This window comes from Taeniopygia guttata, chromosome 14 (assembly GCF_048771995.1).
Source record: "Taeniopygia guttata chromosome 14, bTaeGut7.mat, whole genome shotgun sequence".
NCBI lineage: Eukaryota > Metazoa > Chordata > Aves > Passeriformes > Estrildidae > Taeniopygia > Taeniopygia guttata.
The window spans coordinates 313022-333883 of record NC_133039.1 but is presented as its reverse complement, the minus strand read 5'-3'; the positions used below and the strand labels follow the sequence as shown (position 1 = coordinate 333883).

At 50.0% G+C, this 20862-nt stretch overlaps 1 protein-coding gene across 1 annotated transcript in view; it reads left to right on the top strand.

The window, feature by feature from the left end:
• SYT17 (synaptotagmin 17) overlaps nt 1–20034 on the top strand; it is a 34306-nt gene extending 14272 nt beyond the window's left edge. Inside the window, exons 6-8 of the mRNA XM_002197998.7 lie at nt 4920–5040; nt 5713–5868; nt 18966–20034. Of these exons, the coding sequence (XP_002198034.1) occupies nt 4920–5040; nt 5713–5868; nt 18966–19162 (474 nt within the window). The 3' untranslated portion in view covers nt 19163–20034. The remainder of the gene's footprint in view (nt 1–4919; nt 5041–5712; nt 5869–18965) is intronic.
• The last annotated feature ends 828 nt before the right edge of the window (nt 20035–20862 follow it).

The window sequence follows — 20862 nt, the reverse complement described above, 5'->3', positions numbered from 1 at the left end:
TGTGGAAAATGTCAGTGCAGGTATTGCCAAATTCTTTATCCTTGGTGGTTCTGGGAGGCTTTCTCTTGCAGGGTAATTATTGCTTTTCTAAAACGCAGTGGCTGCTCATGGAAAGGCCCTTAAGTCCAGTCCCCATAGGAACACTCTGCACTCCTTAAATATCTCCTGAAATGTGTGTGGCTTTGCTTAATTACCATGAATGAAGTTGGCAGGCCTCGCTGTAGCTGGGCTCAGAGTCGCATATTTCGCCGCTAAAGCTAATTCTGAAGCACGTGTTCAGGACCCCAAGTTTTATTGACATATGATTCATTTCTCTTTTGGCAGATTTGAGTGGGCAGGAATAAATGTTTTAGACCAGCAGTAATGAGAGCTTGGAGATCATTCTGCAAAAGAAAAAAAAAAAAAAGCCTAGTTATGGTGGGAAAATAGCACGAAGTTCCTTCTTCCCTCAAATTAAGCCATTTTTATAGTAGAGGGAGTGTGTATTGGGCTTGCTGTTTTAACTTGATACTATGAGTGCACTAGAATGACCTGTCAGTTCTGATGTACAAAGTGGTTGCATGGGGCTATGTTTGCTCACCAGCTGGATGTTAAAATCACCATTGAAGTTTACCTGTGGCCAGTGGAGGAGGTGGCTCTGGGCAAAGCCTGGCAGAGGGCAGGATACCCCCACCCTGCAGGTCACTGGAGTTAGAACTGTGATGGGATGTTGTGATAGATGCTTGTCCATCATGATAACATTTTTAGCTCTTAATCTGTGGTTTGTTTTCATATTTTGGCTTGTGTTGTTCTATCTTCTTCTATTTCACTCTGTATGTTTGTTTTTCCTCAATTCCATTCCAGTGTTTTTTTACCCCTTTCCTTTTTGAGTCTGTAAAGCTCCAGCATTTAATTTTTTTTTTTTACTTGATTGTTCTGTCTTTATCCTTATCTGTCTTCTTGGTCACCTCATCCTTTCCCCTCAGTGCTGTTCACTCCTTGTCCTTCCTGCAGAGAGCTGGGCTGCTGGGGGGTGTATTTTGTGGAGGAGGAGCCCAGAGGAGAGGCTGGTAGGGTCCAGGAGCAGGACCTCTCCATAGGATATCTTCTTCCCTAAGCTTTTTGCACAACAGAGGCTTTCTCACGGCCTTTCAAACTGAGGCAAAGACAATTTGGCTTTGGAAGGGATTTTGTGACTCTCTTCATCATACATCCAGTCGGGGCCAGTTATGTAGGAAATACTGCTCCTATTCAGTGGTAAGGATATTTTTTCTCAGGTTCTGGTCCTTAATAGCTCAACCTTCCCCAAACAATGACTGTCACAGGATGCTGTAGAAAACCGGTTAGAGCAAACTGTTCTAAACCATCAGTTTTCTAATGTGCCTGGAGGTACCAACACAGATAACCTTGAGGAGGAAAATCAATCTGAAACTTCATTAGGAGCGATGCATAGATGTCAGTGCTGATGTCATGTGCTCTGGTTTGGGAAGGGTTTTGGCTGCAGAATTTTGCTGGGTGTTGTAGCAATGCACAAGGAACGGTCTGGGGGGCTGTGAGGAAGGAATTGCCTGGTCCAAACAAGATGTGCATTAATTAAAAGCCCATCTTCCTTTAGAGGAGCCTCTTTGTTTCAGATATGACAGAAAAGAACAGAAAAATCTTCTGGTTCAAAACCTCTGGGTTCAGCCCAGGCAGTAACTGGAGAAAGTTCTGGATCACAGGCGAGCCCAAGGCTGCAAATCCAACCTGGCAGTTTAATACAGCCGGAGTGGAATGCTAATCAGACCTTCAGGAGAGTCTCAGACATCCCAGACTTGGTGTCACTCCGGCTCATCAAACAGGAAATTGCTTCTCCAGGGTCATGTGGGATCTCGGCAGGGATCAGCTCATCAGCAGCACAATAATGGCAGCTGAAATGATGCCTTAGCATAGAGGGGCACCTCTGCACGCTGCCTGCTGGGAGCAAAACACCGAAGGCAAAGCCAACAGCTCTGTGGTTTCCTGATGAGAAGACCTAGGAAACACAAAGTTCAGGCACTTCCTTGCCCTGGGTGAGCCGATGGCAGCTCTTGTGCATGAGCTCCATCCCGTTCTCAGCTCGGGCCCTGCAGGAGCCGCAGCCCTGGGCAGGGCTGGTGATGTTCTGTGCCCCACGGATGTCTCTGGGCTTGGGGCTGCTGATCTGGCAGCACGGCTGATTCCAGGCTGGGTGAGCGAGGCTGTCCAGCAGCAAAGGCAGCTGGAACCTCCTGCCTTGCACCTCCTGCTCTTGGAGCAGCCCGGGAATCTTTGCTTGTTGGTGCCTGGGGCAGGTGACGGCAGCACAGGAGCAGGCTGAGCGCGTGTGGCATGGCGGGGACAGTGCCAGCCCCTGTGTGTGACATCCCAGTGTCAAACTGGGGCAGCATTTGCAGCATGTTCCCAGATCCCCGTGGAAGTAATGCCCTGCCAGCATCAGAGGCAGGTGGCTGCTGGCGCTGGGTGCCGCGACAAGGCCGAGTCACTTGTCCGGGGAGCTGAGCTCTGGGAATCTGGGCTTCCTTCTGAAAACACCAGCTGCTGCTGCTGCTGCTGCTGCTCTGCCTGCAGTGGGGCTGCCTTCCCTGCTGGCTCTGAGCACACCCATCCTGCCATGGCCCCTGGGCAGGGGCTCTGTTCCTCCCCTCAAAATAATTCACACAAATGTGGGCACTCTTGCAGAGCATCAAGTGGCAGAAGGTGCTGTTGAGATTTGTGAGATCAGGCTTGATCTGAGACTGATCAAAGCTGCTCATAGTCTGCCTGCTGTCTTCAGTGGACCACACTTACAGAATATAACATTTTATATCTCTCCTTACTCAAATTTAAGCCTAGATAGCCAAAAGGATTTTTCTAGAAGTGCTGAAATCCCTGTTAGGTTAGGTCCTACAGAAAATTAGGTCCTACCTTTACCTGAGGAAGGCTGGGTGGGTTGGGCAGCAGTGTGATGGTTTCGCTGTAGTGGCTCCTTCCATCATCTCTGCAGGGGTGATGGGACATGGTTCTTCTGCCAGTGCCTAGGTGAGTGTTCCAGATCCAGCCTGACCCTGTCAGCGTACAACATTGGGCTATTTTTCGTAAATGGATCATAAGTGAAAATGAATTCAGAGATCTGCCTTTCATCGCTGAGCTCATGGCTCCTCTCTGGCCCAGGAAAACACCTTATTTCCTGCAGTTCTTGGGTAAGATCTACAGGTTCCATCATTGGACAACTCCACAAGTAATTATCCCAAATCTGAATGCAGATTTTCAGCACTCTAAGCCTGCGGTGACTGGAAAGGTCCTACATCACTGCCCCATGCCAGCTGCCACCTGGCTGTGCCAGAAGTTTGGTATTTGCAGCTGGAGCTGTTTGTCTCTCCCCAGCAGGTAATAAAATCACTGAGCAGTTTCCTAATTTGCACTGTCCAAAGGCACCTGAATTTCTAGGAATTTAAGCCTGAATGCATTCGCTGCTGGTCAGGCTCCAGGTGGAAGTAGGGCTGGGTCTGTTAAAAATGTTGTTTATATGTGCTGGGGTGAAGGGATGCCTTGTGTGGCTCCTCTTGAGCGTAGTGCTGTGGGCACTGTGATGCTTCCATCCTGTCCTGGTAATAGGATTAAAAATCACTGACTGTTCTTGATGATAAACATGTCTGCAGGCTATTCCAGCTACAGACCTGAGAGGAGCATTTTTGGGCAAAATCAAATGAAAGATGGTAGTTTAGATCAATTAGATGGTGTTTAAACTACCTGGGATGTGAGACTTTGATCCTTGTGTTGTGCCACCACAGGGTACCAGGGTGTATGTAGGAATGTGAGTGTTGTGTGCATATTGGGTCAGGCATGTGTTGGGGAGTGGCTTTTTGATGGAAAGAACTTAAAACATCATCTGTTCCACAGCACAGTGATGTGGGAGCTGCCCCAGGTTGATGGAAGAGAGGGGCCTTCTGGGCGAGGCAGAAATACTGTAGCAGCAAAAGAAAATACCTGTGGTAAATGGGAGTGTGGGTGCTGTGGAGTCACAATGCTGCCCCACAATGTGGCCCACAAGCTGCTGTGACAAAAGGAATTTGAGTTCAGAAATCAGATGCTTTTTCTGGTTGGGTTACCCAGCAGCCCCAGCCTCAGTTTCCCTGAGCCACTGATGTCTTTGCCAGGGATTGTGCCTCGTGTGCTGGCCCACTTGCTGATGAACCTGGTTCTTTGGGTCAATTCAGGCTGTGGCTATTCTGAGAACCTTTTATTTTGCTGTCTACCCATAGTCTCTGGTTTCTGTAATCTAATATTTGGGGCATCAGTAAAGATATTTAAGCCTTTTGTTATGATTGCAATACCACTGCAGCTCCTTTTCCTCTTGGAATGGGCTCTGATACCTGACCTAGGTTAGTTTTGGGCTGTTTGACTCTTTGGGATGAAGCAGTAGCTCTGCACTCCTGTGTGGACCTGGCTCTGGGCAGTTGGATCAATTCCCTGCCTGGGCTGCTGCTGTTTCCAGGCTCCAGAGTGGCTCCAGTGTGTGCATTTTGCATCTGACAGTAAGAGCCTCTCAGAGCCAGGTCATGGCAAGGGGAGAGGTTATTTTAAACCCCCACGACTGAGGAGCAGTGATGTGGTAAGATCAGAACTACTGGAAGGTAGAAGCTACCTGGAGCAGGTAGAAGCTGCTGACCTTGTAGCCCTGCCTCCTTGTAGATCCCCTTTGCATGGCTGCTGGGAAGCTGGTGAAGGATTGGTGATTAGAGAAAGATCTTCTTTTGGGGATAGTTCCCTTCTTGTTTCCACTTAGCATGAGGTACCAACAGATGGTTCTTGGTTGCAGTTCAGAGCGTGACTAAAATTCATTTTTCAGGCACTTAGACAAATGGGATTTATTTAATTTCTCTCCCTTCTCTTCCCCTCTGAGCTATATTCTAAATCTTCACATTCTCTTCTCCCTGCAGAACGAAGTGGAGCTGGGAGAGCTGCTATTGTCACTGAACTACCTACCAAGTGCAGGAAGACTGAACGTGGACATCATTAGAGCAAAGCAGCTCCTTCAGACAGACATGAGCCAAGGTTCAGGTAAAGGGCAGTGCATTTCTCACATTACTCATGCACAGATTATATGTGCCTTTAAAGCAGATCAGTGAGGCTGCAGTTTTTGGGGGACCCAGGGGGATTTGATGCTCAGTTCCTGTTAATACAAGGCTCTGGATGTTACTCTTGTATGTACAGACAACAATAAAGAAAGTATTTTGAGCACTTACTCTGAGATACAATGGAGGGTTTGCCAAATTTAAACTAAAGACCTCTGAGCCAGGCTGAGGTGAGGAACCAGAGCTTTGATCCCCCTGTGCTGTGCTGTGTAAGGCAGCCTGTAGGAATTGCTCCCTGCTGGCCCTGGCCACTCTGGCTGGGAACTGCTTTGTGCCTCTGTCCTCAGGTGGTTTTCCTGTGTTCCTGCCCCAGCCTCTGCTGCTGCCAGAATCTTGGCATTTTCCAAAAAGAACAGCGTGCTTGATCTCTGTCAAGGCTGACATTAACTGTGCTTTTGGCAGGGGCTGTTTCTAATTCAGCTGCCTGACTTTTGTCCCCACTGCAAATCTCTGGGAGCAGGGTGGGGGTACCAGTGGCAGGCATTTCCAAAGGCCATGTCCCAGCACGCTCCATCCCTGTGGTGCCCAGCCCTGGTGAGCAGGGCTGCTGCCCCATGGTCCCCATAACACAGGGCCTGTGCTTTGTGCTCTTTGCCAGATCCCTTTGTGAAAATTCAGCTTGTTCACGGATTAAAGCTAACAAAGACCAAGAAGACTTCCTGCATGCGGGGCACGATAGATCCCTTCTACAATGAGTCCTTCAGCTTCAAGGTTCCCCAGGAAGAGCTGGAGAATGCCAGCCTGGTGTTCACAGGTAAGAGTGCTGTGGTATCAGCTTGGCTCAGTCAAGCAGCACTTGTGGGTGTGCAGCAGGCTGCTTGTCCCACGCTGCGAGGGGTGCCCATCACTGGGGTCCCCTGGGCAGCTTCATTAGCACCCTGTCCTCTGCAGAAGCTGTCCCCAGCATTGCCAGCCTGGCTGGCAGTCAGTCCTGTGCTTAGTTGGTCCCATCCAAAATGCTCCTGTGCAGAGGAGGAGGAGGAGGTGGAGCATTAATTGCCCTTCTCAGTGGCACCCAGCCTGGGCACAGAGTCAAACTGAGAAGGATGAGAGGACAGCAGTGAACAGTGACAGAGCCCAGGCACTGGTAAAACAACTTCTGGTACTTGACATGGTTTGCTGGTGAGAGGCTGCACCCACAGGTGTTCCACAGTGACCTCAGCTGTTCTGTGAGCAGGGCTTGCTCATGCCTTTGTTTCTAAAGGGCTGGGACTCCGTGCCAAGCCCTGCATGGCACAGCTGAGATGGACCACAGAGCCTGGGGGCCACGAGCAGGCTCAGAGCTGACCTCACCCCAGAGCTTTGTCAGCGCTGGAGATGCTTGGCTGGGATAGGAGTTTCTATTTTTAAGCAGTTTCTGAATCTCCTGTGTTTGTTCTCGAGGCATGAGCAGGGGTGGCAGAGCACAGGGCTGCAGTCCTAGGCCAGGGACCTGCTGGGGCTGGTGGCGTTCTCTGCCTTTTCCCACCATAAAAGTCGTGAGCAGGGCTGCAGGGACCCCTCTGAAGGGTGGGGTTCCCTCCCATGCCATGGCTGCACTCCCCCCATGGAGGTGTGGAGCTCAGGCTCCATCAGGAGCAGGGTCAGACCTTCTGGCCCTCTGCAGGATCAGAGAGGCTGTGTGGTGGGGCCCACACTCTCTTACCACATTGGGCTCTCATGCTTGACAAACACTTTTTTTGACTAATTTTCCATCATTTATTTTGATGAAAAGAATCTGCTTCTGAAAGGATTCATTTTGAAGTATTTTTTTTTTCTACATGAAAGATACAGGTGTCAAAGCTGGTTCAAGGAGGCTTATTGCAACCCATTAGTTTGTTTCCAAACGTGTTATAACAAAAGTGATGCTGATTAGCAGCTTAAATTTTGCCCTTCATGCTCAGCAATTTCCTCAGCAAAACACCAATGGTTAATCACTGCTTTGCATGCATGTCACTCTGACCGTACCTTGCATGTGCAGTGATGAATTTTCTCTTGGAAGCTTCCATCAGGTGACCTTGTGACAGATGTGCATCACTGGATTCTTTGTTTTCCTCTTTTCCTGCTGGGAGCAGAAAAGGCAAACAGAGTACAGCTCTGCAGTTGGGAGGGTGAGGGGTGCTCCTTGGCACAGTGAGGATTAGTGAGTGGATCTCTGAGTATTTTTGTGTGTGCAAAGGAGTGTGTTCCCAGCGAGCCAGGGCAAGCTGGCTGATCCATCACCCTGTCACGCAGTCGGGTTTCAGCACCGAGCCTCATCAGTGAGGCTTCATTTGCTGAGTGACAGATTTCTTGCTTTGAATTTGCAATACATAATCCCAGGCCAGGAATGTCCCCAGCAGCCCCAAAGCTGGGAAGGAATGTGCAGAGCTCTGGGAGGAGCAGTGGGGCCGGGTTCCCCTGGCTGCCCTTGGCTGAGGGGTGAGGTGCAGGGTGGGCACGGCGCTGCCTGGGCTGCGGTTCTGCTGTGCTGGGACACTCTGGGGTGGGATGTGTGGCTGGTGGAACCAACAGAGAGCTGGAGCCAGGGCTGCTGCTCATGTTTTTGTGTGTACAGCCTTCTGTGGGTCATGCCTGCACTGTCACAAGGACCTCTGGATCAGGGACGTGGTGGGGGTGAAGGTGCTGAGCCACATTCAGTGTTCATCCAAGTGACAGATTTGCTCCTGATGGTGGTGGAGGTGTGTCCCCACAGAGAGTGCAGCACCAGTTTATTCCTGTGTGCATCTGTGGGGTTCTGGGTTTCTGAAGGTCTGGGAAGGGGTTGTGGAGTTCCCCACAGAGCTCCTTCTTGGCACCTTACAGTATAATTCAGCTTGAGGGCTCGTGAAGGGCTTTGGGATCCTCTGTTAAAAGATAAATCAAGAACATATGTTTGGCAGTGTGGGTATCTTGCAATGTGAGCATCTCTATCTTGCATCTCTGCATAGCAGGGGTGTAATTTTGTTTCATTGTTTTTTTAACTTAGGTGTTTTGGGGCTCTTTTTTTGCTGCAGTGGTGGCTCTTTCTGTTGTATGTTTTGTTTGGAATTGTTTTTTATTTCTTTTCTCTTCTAATCCACATCTCTAGTCCATTAGGTCAGTTAATTAAATTTGCTGTTGAGTCAAAGTCTAATTGAAAAGTAAAATAATCCTGCTTGAAGGGTGGGTGATGATGCTTTGAATGGAGAGAGAGAGCTGTAAACGCAGCCAGGGGAGCCAGAAGTGAGTATGTCTTCAATAATTTAAAGGAACCTTTATTGTGGCTTTGTATTCTGGACCCAGTCTGCATCTGTCTTTACATTGGCTTGGCCTCACTGGAAAGCCCTGGAACTCTGCCAGTTCCCATCAGCTGGGGCTCCTGGCTCCCACTGGGGCTGCTGCCACTCTGCAAAGGAGGGCACTCTCCACACAAAATAAGATGAATTTTGTTTTCCCCCCTGTGTGTTTTTCTCCTGTGCATCTTGTACCAAGCTGTCTGCGTTCAGTCCACTCTGGTATGGATTTCTGCACTGTTTGCTGTGAGTTACCAAGGACTGTGTGTGCAAACAGTGGAGACACAGGGTAAAGCACCACCCCTGCTTTCCTGGAGGTGCTCTGGAGAGCTGAACTCCAGACCAAACTCGGGGCTGAAGCACAGCTGGATTGGAGAGGAGCCCTGGGTGCCTCCAAGGTGATGTGCACAGGAAGAGCCCTGTGACAGCCAGGATTGGAGGAGAGGGTGGTTGAGCTGCTGCTTTGGTCTTTCCTCCTCCTTAGGCACACAAGGATTCAATACTGTAAATTATTGGCATTTACAGACCAAAATGCTTCTCCTTCCACACTGGTGCAGGACACCTTGTACCAGCTGTCTTCCTGCCTTCCCCTCTGCTCCTTCCTCAGCTGCTACTGGAGCTGTCACTAACTCACACGTCCCAGTCCAGTGCCCAAAACGAGGTGGGATGAGCTCTGGTGGAAATGGCCTCTCCAGGAAAAAGCACCCAGGCTCAGGATTTGTGCTGCAAGTACTGTCTGTTAACAGCTTCTCCCCAAAAGAGGCTGAAATCAGGAAAGCCACTGATACTGATAGCAACTCTAATGTCCTGACCAAAAAAAAAAAAAAAAAAAAAAAAAAGATGAGGCAACAGCTGGAGAGGATGTTTAATTTTGATTTACTTTATCAAACGTGTTGTCTAGGTAATGAGCAGCCATCTACACATTGTAACAGAAACACATTCTTTTGGGTGGTTCTTTTTTGCATTTTCTGGGGTTTTTTTTGGCAACCTGACACATATCCCCCATGTGCCATCTTCTGCTTGAGTGTAGGCAAGTCATGGGCTCACCTCCTGCAGGTGAGGCAGGCTCTGAAAGGTGAGGTGTTCTCCTAACCATGTACACCTGTGGGCAAAGGTGTTACTCTCTCTGATGCAAGGGGAGTTTGGCCCTGACAGCAGCACTGGCAGCTGCTGCCCAAGATCATTTCCATGAAGGAAAAAGAGTATTTGAGATGCAAGGGTAGCCTCTGTGCTGGGAGAGCTGGATGATGGGCACCCAGAGACCCTGTGCTCTCCCCACTGAGGGATTTTGGGCTGTCCAATAAATCTCAGTCTGTCAGAAAGCTTGGGCTGTGCAGCAGGAAGGCAGACTGCACCTGAAACCTGAGCGCTGTAGTGTTTTGTTAATGATTATAATGTTGTTAATAACAATCATCAGTAATGCTGTTTGCACTGCAGTAAAGCCCAGATGGCCCAATAAAAACCAGCAGCACTCCAGGGCAAGCTGTGTCTCTGACTCCTCAGCATCTTTTCATCACTTACCATAAAAAAAGATAACCTCCAGCACTCACAGTGGGGGGATGTGTGTCTCCCCGAGGTCCTCGTGGTGGCTGTGTGTCTTTCTCCATGTAAATGAGCTGTTGGACATGTTTGCATGGCAGGAGCTTTAGGCCTTGTTACACAGGCAGAGTCCCCAAAGAGGGAGAAGTCATCTCCATGCCCTGGGTACTCTGTGCAATTGTAGAAGGAAAAGCTGCTTTGCCTTCTGGCCTGGCTGAAAGGGCAGCTGGGCTGGGACAGCCCCGGGGCTGATGGAGAGCAGCAGTGGGCTCATCCTGCTGTGCTCCTGTCTGGAAGGGGGCCATGGCTCCAGCAGGGCAGGGTGTGCTTGTTGGTGGAGAGACTGACCTCGAAATGTGTGTGACCTGCACTGGTGACATCTCCACAGCCAGTCCTGGCTGAGGGTGCAGCTCATGGACACTCTGTCTTCTGGTAGGAATTGGTGATACTCTCACTTTTCAATATGTTTTAAAAATTGGCAATATCTCTGTTTTCTGTAAAGATTTAGGACCCATTTTTCTTTTTTTTCTTTTTTTTTTTTTTTTTTTTGAGTATTTTTGTTCCCAAGAGTGTTGAGAGTTTGCAGACCTATACCTGTGGTTTCAGGGGCTATAGCAGAGGGGCCCTGGCAATGCTGGCAGCCACCTCTGTGCCCCAAGTGCTGTAATGTGTGTCTTCAGACCCCTGGATAACTTTAATGCTTTTATTCCAGGGCTCTAATTAACTAATAGGCAGTACTTGATTAAAATAATAGATTGCTGTTCAGTAGCAATATACCTGGTTCCTCTGGTAGCTCATTTTCAGTTGGCCTTTAAGAAAATATGGGGACCATTTAATGAAGTTTGTATTTTGAAAGGGGGGGAAAAAGGTAACTGTGGGTGTGTATTGATAATTATGCAGTTCTGGGTTGCTTTCACTGAAATGTTTTCTTTTTGAAGCAATGCTGCCTGTTTCAACAGGATGCAAAGCTAGTGGGGCTTTTCAGTGGTATATTTTAATTTACAGACTGATTTCCAAATGTCCCAATCAGCTGAGCAGGTTAAAATTTGATAAAGTTTTTGTCCTGAGGCTTCTCCAGAAATATATCTGAATTCTGATTTCCTGGCTATGTGGAAGTATGACCTGGAGATACAGCATCACCTCTAGCTGCTGTTCGCAGGGATGGAAAGCACCATGTCTGGAGTCATCACACATCTGCATTTTGACTTGCCCAAGTCTCCTTTCTCCTCTTGCTTTTGCTTTCCCACATGAAAACCCAATAAACATTTAGGCACTTTGTCTTTTGCACAGAGATACAGGGAAGAAATCTCTAATATATGAGTCAAATTAAACTGTTTTTTTCCCATGCTGGAATGCAGGAGGAGGATTTGATTTCTCTTTTGAAATACTATCGTGTTGGGCACCATAACATCTCTTAGATGGACAGATAATTAGACATCTCACTGCTAGAAAATTGTTTCTTGTAATCTATTAAACATGTCTTTTGGAAGTATTGGACTGTCTGTATATTTCCCATATCTAGAGCTCAGAAGCAAAATGTAATCCCTGATTAAACCTGTGTAATCCTATCTTAGCCAAAGGAGAAAAAATGGAAAAAACCCACTGATGTCAGCACTGTGTTTTCTGGGGATTTATACCTGTTTAATTTAGACCAGAATTTGGCCTTTGTGTCTGGTGTTACAAAACACTTCATTCATTTATGCAGCAGCCACCATATGGTCCTTGGCCAGTCTGGGAGAGCAGTGAGCTCCTGGCCGGTGCCTCCCGCCCTCCCAGGCCTTGCCCCAGGTGCTGGTGGCCACAGGAGGTGGCCCAGCAGGTCCTGAGAGGGCTCTGGAGAGGGCTCAGGGAGATGTGCTGGCAGGGGAGAGCCCTGCAGCCCAGCAGAGCCTTTCACAGTGGCTCTGGGCGCGTTCCCAGATGTACAAATCCCTCTGGGAGGAGAAGGGCCCCACTGCTCTCCATTCTCAGTGCCTCTGTGACCTGCTGGTCTCCGTGGCAGGTGCTGGTGGTCACCTGGAGCAGGTGACAGCAGAGGGTTGGTCAGAGGTGCTCAGTGGGGTCCTGCAGCCCAGTCCTGTTTTGGGTCACTCAGGGAAGATGCTCTGGGGTTGGGTTTGGCTTTTTGCAGCAGACTGACTGCTTTAACGAGGAGGAGTGAAATGCCATTAATGGGGGTGAGAGCACCAAGATGCTGACCCTTCCTGACCCGATCTGTTGCTTGCTTAGAAGGCAAAGTTAGATTTATCAAGTCGCCTGACTTAGTTAATGAATGCACTGCACCTGGTGTGGCAGAAACTGCCTGTCCTGGAGTTCTCTGGGATCTTTTGATAATCTTTTTCTCCTAAAGAAAGGAGCAAACCTCCTCTCTCCAGGCTGATGATAGGTGCTTGCTCCTTTTGCCAAGCCTCTTAATTTAAGCAGTGTCATGGCTCTCCTGCCCTCAGCCCTTCATCTTGTTTGGCTCATGCTGCACTGAAAGGAATTGTTCAAATGTCCTGCAAGGCCATAATCTGCCTGTTCATCAAATGAAGAAAAGTCTGGGTGGCAGGAGCTGCTGTGGGCAGCAGAGCAGTGTCTGGAAATGGAATGCCTGTGGCTGCCACAGGAGATGGATGAAGGTGCAGGCAGGGGCTGCCTCTCCTGCAAGGCTGTCCCTGCCTGTGTTTGCAGGTGCTGTGTGGCACTGGTGCTGGAGACCCTGTGAGCTGTGCAAATATGCTTTGTTGCATCTGGGGCTCATAGTGCACGGAATTAAGATGCAGTTTTAAAAAAAGGGGAATTGGAATTGGCAAAAGCCAGCCATAGATACTCTTTTTCTGTATCCTCTGGGCTGTTGCGATAGATGCATCCAGCCCATTATTCCAGTGTCTCCTGATGAGGTAATTTCATGAGCTCTCATCCCTTGCATGCTCTGCAAGGCCCACTTGTGCATTTGCACTTGCCCTGCCCCCTGCATCCCTGCTGGCTGCTCCAGGACTTCTCTGCCTGTCTGAGAGCAGGCTGTGACTGGGCACACGCCTGGTTTGGGAGCATGTGCAGGAGCCCCAGCCCCTCCCTGTGGGAGGTTTGCAGAGTCTCTTGCTGTGGCACTGTCCCCCGTGGGGCAGCAGCTGCTCTGTGTGTGCCCACGGACTCCAGCAGCTCCAGTTCCCCTGAGCTGGGCAGGTGCAGCCAGTGCAGGGAGCACTCACACAGGGGAAGGCTGGAAGGAGAGTTTAATGTGCCCATTAGACCCTGCTGGAGATTAAACTGATAAATGGGAAACCACGGCATCTTCTCCCATGCTTTTCTCTCCTCTCTGCTAAAATGACAGGCCATGCTCGAGGAGCAAGGGCAGGATTTGGGCCATGCCTGTGACCTTCTCAGTGTGCATCATTAGCCCAGCTGCTGCTGCTCCTCGTGGCACCTCTTTGTGCTAAACAGCCTTTTAATATGGATGTCAAGCAGCAGTTTTCAGTCCTACTTAACCTGGCAGCTCAGCCCCACTGGCTGAGGCAGCGCTGGGCACAGACAGGGCTGGGCACAGACAGGGCTGGGCACAGAAAGGGCTGGGCACAGACAGAGATGGGCACAGAAAGGGCTGGGCACAGAAAGGGCTGGGCACAGAAAGGGCTGGGCACAGACAGGACTGGGCACAGACAGAGATGGGCACAGACAGAGATGGGCACAGACAGCGCTGGGCACAGACAGGGCTGGGCACAGACAGGGCTGGGCACAGACAGAGATGGGCACAGACAGGGCTGGGCACAGACAGGGCTGGGCACAGACAGGGCTGGGCACAGACAGAGATGGGCACAGACAGGGCTGGGCACAGAAAGGGCTGGGCACAGACAGGGCTGGTTACAGACAGGGCTGGGCACAGACAGGGCTGGGCACAGACAGGGCTGGTTACAGACAGGGCTGGGCACAGACAGGGCTGGGCACAGACAGAGATGGGCACAGACAGGGCTGGGCACAGACAGAGATGGGCACAGACAGGGCTGGGCACAGACAGGGCTGGGCACAGACAGGACTGGGCACAGACAGAGATGGGCACAGACAGGGCTGGGCACAGACAGGGCTGGGCACAGACAGGGCTGGGCACAGACAGCGCTGGGCACAGACAGGGCTGGGCACAGACAGGGCTGGGCACAGAAAGGGCTGGGCACAGACAGGGCTGGGCACAGACAGCGCTGGGCACAGACAGGGCTGGGCACAGAAAGGGCTGGGCACAGACAGAGATGGGCACAGACAGCGCTGGGCACAGACAGGGCTGGGCACAGACAGGACTGGGCACAGACAGGGCTGGGCACAGACAGGGCTGGGCACAGACAGGACTGGGCACAGAAAGGGGTGGGCACAGACAGGGCTGGGCACAGACAGAGATGGGCACAGACAGAGATGGGCACAGACAGGACTGGGCACAGACAGGGCTGGGCACAGAAAGGGGTGGGCACTGGCTCCTGCCTGCCAAGGGTGGGTGAGGCACTGCCTGCCTGGATGGGCAGGAATGTGAAGGGGGCACTTTGTGAGACCTCACCAGGCACTGAGGCTGAGTGGGAAGTGCTGAAGTGTTGATGGGTCAGTGCCAACAGGGTTGTGGTTCTGCCAGAGAGACCCATGAGATCTGTGTCCTCGGGGAGACTCTGCCCCTCAGTTGCCTGTACACAGCCTTGTTTGTGCTGGTGTTCCTTTTCTCTGAGTTAAATGGCTGTAGTCGCATTGCAGGTGATGGTGTAGGTGGCTGAAGAAGAGTTAATTGTTGGCGGTGGAGCTCTCAGCTGTTGCAGCACGCTGCCATTCCCCGCTGGTACTCCGGAGAGGCGGCAGCAGAGGCGCTGTGAGGCCGTACCGGGCAGTGCACACAGCCAGAACTGCTGAGGAACTGCTGAGGAACTGCTGAGGAGCTGCTGAGGAGCTGCTGAGGAACTGCTGAGGAACTGCTCTGCACACCTGCAGAGCGTTTGCAGGAGAGGCAGATGTTTCATGACCCCAGCTGCAAGGTTCATGTTTGTACCCATCCTGGAAATGATACTGATAGCCTTGAAGTTAGCTTAAGGAAATTTTCTTAGTTAATGCTCCTCCCTGGTCATTCCAAGGATGCTGATATGTTGAGTCAAAGGATGAGTGATTTTCTGAAATGCCAGCTGAAATTCTGCTGTTGGATGGCAATGGTTTCAGTCGTGCTCTGCACAAGTGCTCGGTGTGGAGGCAGAGGAGGGGGAAAGGTGAAAGGCATTTTGGCTGGATCTGGTGCCAGGGCTGGTGCCACCCAGGCAGCTCCAGGCCCATTGCATCCCCTGGAAGTCCCTGCCCTGCTGGGCAGCAGCTCTTGGGGGTGCAGTGCCTGGCATGGCTGTGCCCTCAGCCCTGCAGGGAGCCAGGCTGGAGGGCTCAGCCTTCCCTCCTGTGCAGGAGCCCTGTGGGGGACATGGGCCCTGACCCCAAAGAAACATTCCATGTGGCACCCAGGCCCCCGTCAGCTGGATATGGATCATTCAGGAATGCTGCATCAATAAGTTCATAACATGAAAATATTTTATCTACATAATGTACGTTGTCTTCAAGAATTCGACCTTTTAATGGACATAAGTAGAGATGATTTTCTTATGTATTTCAGCATTTCTATTATAAAGAATGTCTTTTTAAGAAGCCTTTCTGTTTCCAAGTGTGTCCTTCTGAAGAGCAGCTGCAGAAGGAATTGGTTTGACCTCTGCTTCTTTAATTGCTTTTTGCTCTGTATTTGCCTAGAAATGGATGTTGCTATTGTGTGAATTACTGTGATGGTGGAAAAAGAGCTCATGAGATCAGGTGTGTAGTTTCCATCAGGAAAATATGCTTCTTAAATGGAAAGCACCATCTACCAGTTCATAACCAGAGTCTGGGTCAGTCTGAAAATCCCAAATGTTAATTACTTTATTTTCTGCTATTGAGCAGCTCCATGGGGTCACTGTTTTTGTGCTAAGGGCAGATTGAATCTGAAATTTACTATGAGCTCCTTTCAGACTCTGTCAGGGGTGTTCAGACATCAGGGAACACAGCTCAGTCCCCTTGTGCAGTCACCTGGACTCAGTGTGGCACAGTGCTGTGTGCATCAGGGTGGGCTGGCACTGCTGCTGCAAGGCTTTGCAGCTGGCTGAAGGGTCAGAGCCGAGTGAAATCCCTGCAGCAGTGCCTGGTGCTTCTTGGTGCTCAAGGAAATCCCTTCTCCCTGTTGGAGAAGGGATTGCTGAGCCAAGGGAGGAGTGGGGGAGATGCTCCCCCTCCCTGTGGCAGCACAGGAGCACCAGTCTCTGCTTCCAGCTGTTCCCCGGGCCTGTGGGCTCCTGCCATTCTCCTTTCCAAGCTTTCTTGGAAGTACTGGTGGCAGCAGCAGGGGAATGGTGCTCCTGAATGTGAGCAAAGGAAAGGCTTTGTTTTCTCAATGCCAGCTCCAGCCCTTTGTTGGGTAAGGTCCATTCCACAGCTTGGTGAGCTCAGCTATCAGCAGATTGCTCAGCAAATCCTGGCCATTTAGCAGTGCAATACAGCAGTTAGCCTCCCAGAAAGGCATGTCCTTGAATTTAAAAGGCTTCTGAACTGATGAGTAAAGCTGAATCTTTGGGACACAAAGACCTCTCATCTGAGAAAGATGCTGTGGTGAAGCTGTGAGTGTGTAAACCTGAGGTCAGTCCAGTGCAGCCTCTTATGGTGTGTGTGTGAATGAGCATTTGGCCTTGGGAAATGTCTTCTTCCCTGTTCCTCAGCAATAAGTCTCTGTGCTGTCTACAGTAGTTAATGATAGAAGCAACAATGCTTGTATAATTAGCCCATCAATACCCCAAAGGACTCAGCATGCTAATTACCTGACACAATGAGATTAGCAAGTTGCATTATAGGAATTCAAAATACTTGGATCAACAGTAGAAGAACAGGTGCCCTTAGTTAGCACACCTGCTTGTTTTACAGTGCTGGCATGGAGTATTTTTGAAGAATCAGTATGCCTGGGGTACTTCATCTCCACTGTTCATTTATCCTGTGACTAATTGATGGCCTGTAAGGCTTCTTGGTTTAAATTACTTGGTGCTGTCTCCCAGGATTAGGTTTTATCTTCCTTAATTTTACACACACACACACACAGAAAAAAAAAAAAATCCAACAACAACAAAACCAAAAAATCCAAAACAAAACCACAAAAAAATGAAAAAACATCCTATTGAAAATTTTGGTTTGAGGGTATTTTTACATAATTTTATCACAACATTTGATTTCTGTAGGCTAATAAATCATAGCAAAACATGTAGTATAGTCCTGCTAGCTACACCTGTGGTTGCCTTGTAGGAGAACTCATTAATAACCCTGACAAGCTGTGTATTAGTTGGAGATGGATGGCTTAGAATTCCTGACAGTGTCCTCAGAGGTGGCCTTTCCAAAAAACACCAGCCTGGCCTCTTGACAGAGGCACTTACTTGGCAACATGTCCTGATGGCATCAGCCCCAGATAACTGATGGTGACAGGCAGAAGAGATGCAGTCTTCCTGCTGGGGTGGTGAACCCCAGATCATTTCTAAATGTCGTTTGAAGATGGACTTATAGGGCTCTGAGTTGCAGGGTAGGTTTTTTTAGTGCAATTATTTGAACAAATTACTTGGGCATTTGAAGTTTTGCTGTCACCTAAAATATCCCCAGGTAATTTGGTGAGCAGAAGCATTTCTGCCCATAAACTGTGTGTGTCAGAGCTGTCGGAAGGGATGAAGTGAGATGTAACCTGGCACTGCTTGATTTCAGGGCTGCACTGGCAGGTGGTGCCTGAGTCACCCAGAGCAGATCCCAGACTGGGGCAGAGGTGAGGAACCAGCCTTGCAGAATGTGGCAGAGGGGCAGGTTAAAGTAATGCTGATCAGTTGGGAGATGTATTATAATAGGAAAGGCACAGCCTTGACAAAGTTGTGTGGGGTTAGAAGTGAGGCTGAGTGTTGTTGTTGGTGTCCTGCCTGCCTGTGAGGGTGTGCACACACCAGGGTGATGCCATGGGGGTTCCCAGAGGTTGTTTTGCTGCCAGTGCTGGTTTCCAGCAGCCCTGGAGAGCTGGTGCTGCTGGCAGGGGCTCCATGCCAGGCTGCACATGCTCTGGCTGCACCAGCCCAGCTGGATTTGGAGCTCCTGTAGACATTTGTCCTTAAAAATCCCTCTCTTTCCTGAGGAGATTTTTTAATCGTTAATATTCCAGGCAGTGCCTGTGGATATCCTGGCTTCAGCTTGCAAAGACTTCATTTCAACTTTTTAATGAGCTGAGGCAGGGCTTCAGTTTGCAGTGCACAAAGTGCTTTTGCTGCTGTCTGGTGGGAGTGCTCAGCCTTTCCCAGGATCAGGCCCGTCATTAGGGTTTGCTGCTGTCTGCGATCTTTCCTTCCAGGAGACTGGGCTAATCCAAAGGACGGGGTGCTGGGTTGGTGTCTCTCCCTCGGTTGCTTTCCTGGACGTTTAACAAGTAGCTGCAGTGATAATTATGGCAGATCGGTACTGTGTAAACATCCTGCTGACAGCCAGCGTGGGTAATTCCCGTCTCCGAGCAGGGCAGGCCGTGGATTAGCGCTGGAGTGCTTTGTGCAATGTGTTTGAGGAGGGCACTTTGAGATGCTGCTTCTGCCTTCCCCAGCCTCAGGCTGCTGAGCTCCTTTTGTGATTTCATGATGCCCAGGCAGATCTTTTGGCACTTCTTTACTCGATGTGTTTCTCCTTCAAGGCTGGACAAGACTTTGAGCAATCTGTTCCAGTGAATGGTGTCCTTGCCCACGGAAGGGGGTTGGAATAGGATGATCTTTGAGGTCCCTTCCAACCTAAATAATTTTATGAATCTGCCCATTCATGGTAAATACTGTGGTAACTGTGGATTTGTTTATTTGAGTTGTATTTCAGTCTGTAGTACAGCTTATTTATTCCTTCCAAGCTCCCGTTTTGCAAACATTTTTCAGATGATGAGTTACATACCAAAAATGCTGGCACCTGGCACCTGCTGTGGGGGGACATCTGTAGGACATTTGGTGTCCTGGGGCAGGGCTCTGGCTGGGCCAGCGGTGCTTTTGCCTTGACCAGTGTGTGTTTCTGCTCTCCCCAGTGTACGGGCACAACGTGAAGAGCAGCAACGACTTCATTGGGAGGATTGTGATCGGGCAGTACTCGACGGGCGCCCCCGAGTCCAACCACTGGCGCCGCATGCTGAGCGCGCACCGCACGGCCGTGGAGCAGTGGCACAGCCTGCGCTCGCGCGAGGACTGCGACCGCGTCTCGCCCGCGTCCCTCGAGGTGACATGAGGCGGGCGGCCGACGGCAGCCAGACGCGACAACGAACCAGCCCACGAGTGAAACGCCCCAGCTCGCACCCCACGCGCGCCCCACAGCAGCACTTGGATCATGCCAGCACCCAGCCGGCCGCGCTGGCCCAGTGATCCGTGTCCCACGGGCCCAGCTCTTCCCCGGGGCCGGGCAGCACGGGCCGTGCCTGGACGTGCCCTGGGAAGCACGCAGTGGGTGCAGGAGCTGGGAGCTGCCTCTGCTGTCCTTCCAGTCCAAATCCATGGCTCATCCTCTCGGAGATATAAGTACCCGTGTGCTCTCATTGGTGAACGTGGTAATTAGGCTAGAATATTTTTTTAAACGGTAGAACCTGTGGTGAAATCGATTCTGACTGCAGTTTTGTCCTTGTAGTAGTTTTAACAAGTTAAGCTGCTGTTAGTGTGTGTGTTTGTGTGCCGGGCCACACGTGTGGCCCCACGTGGGACAGATCCCGTGTCCCGTCAGTGGTGACCTGCCAGTCTCGATAGCAGTCTGTGTGCGTAGTAGATTCAGTGCTAATATAGCAAAATAAACATTTCCCATAGCATTTGTACTGGGAAAACCAGCTCGCGTCCTTTCAAACATGTGATGTGCAAAAGAAAACTGCTCCGGGGACTTTGGTGGTCAAGAAGACCCAGAAAACACAATTTTAATTTTCTCACAGACTGCAGTGGCTCTTTCTGTGTTGTGTGTGTTTACCCAGGTAGTTCTTCAGGTCACCAAGTGAACTTAGCTACAGTCAAGCTGTCCTGTTGGTTGCTTCTGTACATTTTATTTTTCCACAGTGTATTGTCTGGTATGATGCAGATTGTATATTTATTGAAAATAAAATTCTATTTAATTGTGCCACATGGATTGGGGTGATACTTGTTGAATTCACCTTTGTGTTGAGCTCATTCAGTTATGATTATGGCAGAAAAAAAGACAAAATGTTGGCAGTTACCCCATTGTCACTCACTGCAGATGAACTGGGAGCACTTTGAGAGAAACTGGGCACCTGCTGATGGAGGCTGGTGTTGAGAGCAAGCTGGATGCCTTGGTCTGGCCATGGTGGTTCCCAGCCAGACCCCACATAACACCCTGGGGGTTGGATGTGTCAGACTCCAGAGATGACACATGGCAGGACAGGCAGCACTCATCTCCGTCCTCTATTCATTAAATGAAGCCCAAAATGAAACCCCAGTACCTCATGTGCTTTTAATATTTTGATTTTTAAAAAGGAAAAAACAACACACATGACTATTTCACCTGTTTGTTATTTGTCATTTAGCTGCAACAGTTAGGGACAGGCAAGTCTTAAAAAGCAAAACTAAACAAAACCCAACCACACCAAAAAAAAACCAAAACCAAAAAAGCTCAGTGCTTGCTTTGGCAGGTGTCAGTGTGTGGGCCAATAATCCCTGCTGCTGTCCAGGTGTTCCTGCTCCAGGACAGGTCTGTGCAGTAAGTGATCCCAGCATCCCTTCAGCACTTTGTCCTGGCTGCCTGCTGCTCCCCAGCACAGCTGCTCTGTGCTAGCAGCACACAGCAGTGCTGTCTGCAGGGCTGTCCAGGGCCATCCTTTTTTCTGAGAGCACTCTGGATGCTGGGTATCAATTCTAACCTGCCTCTCTGCAAGGTGAATTTCTGCTCTGCAGTGAAGTTGATGACAAATCTCTGTTCTCTGGCTTCCTCCTGGT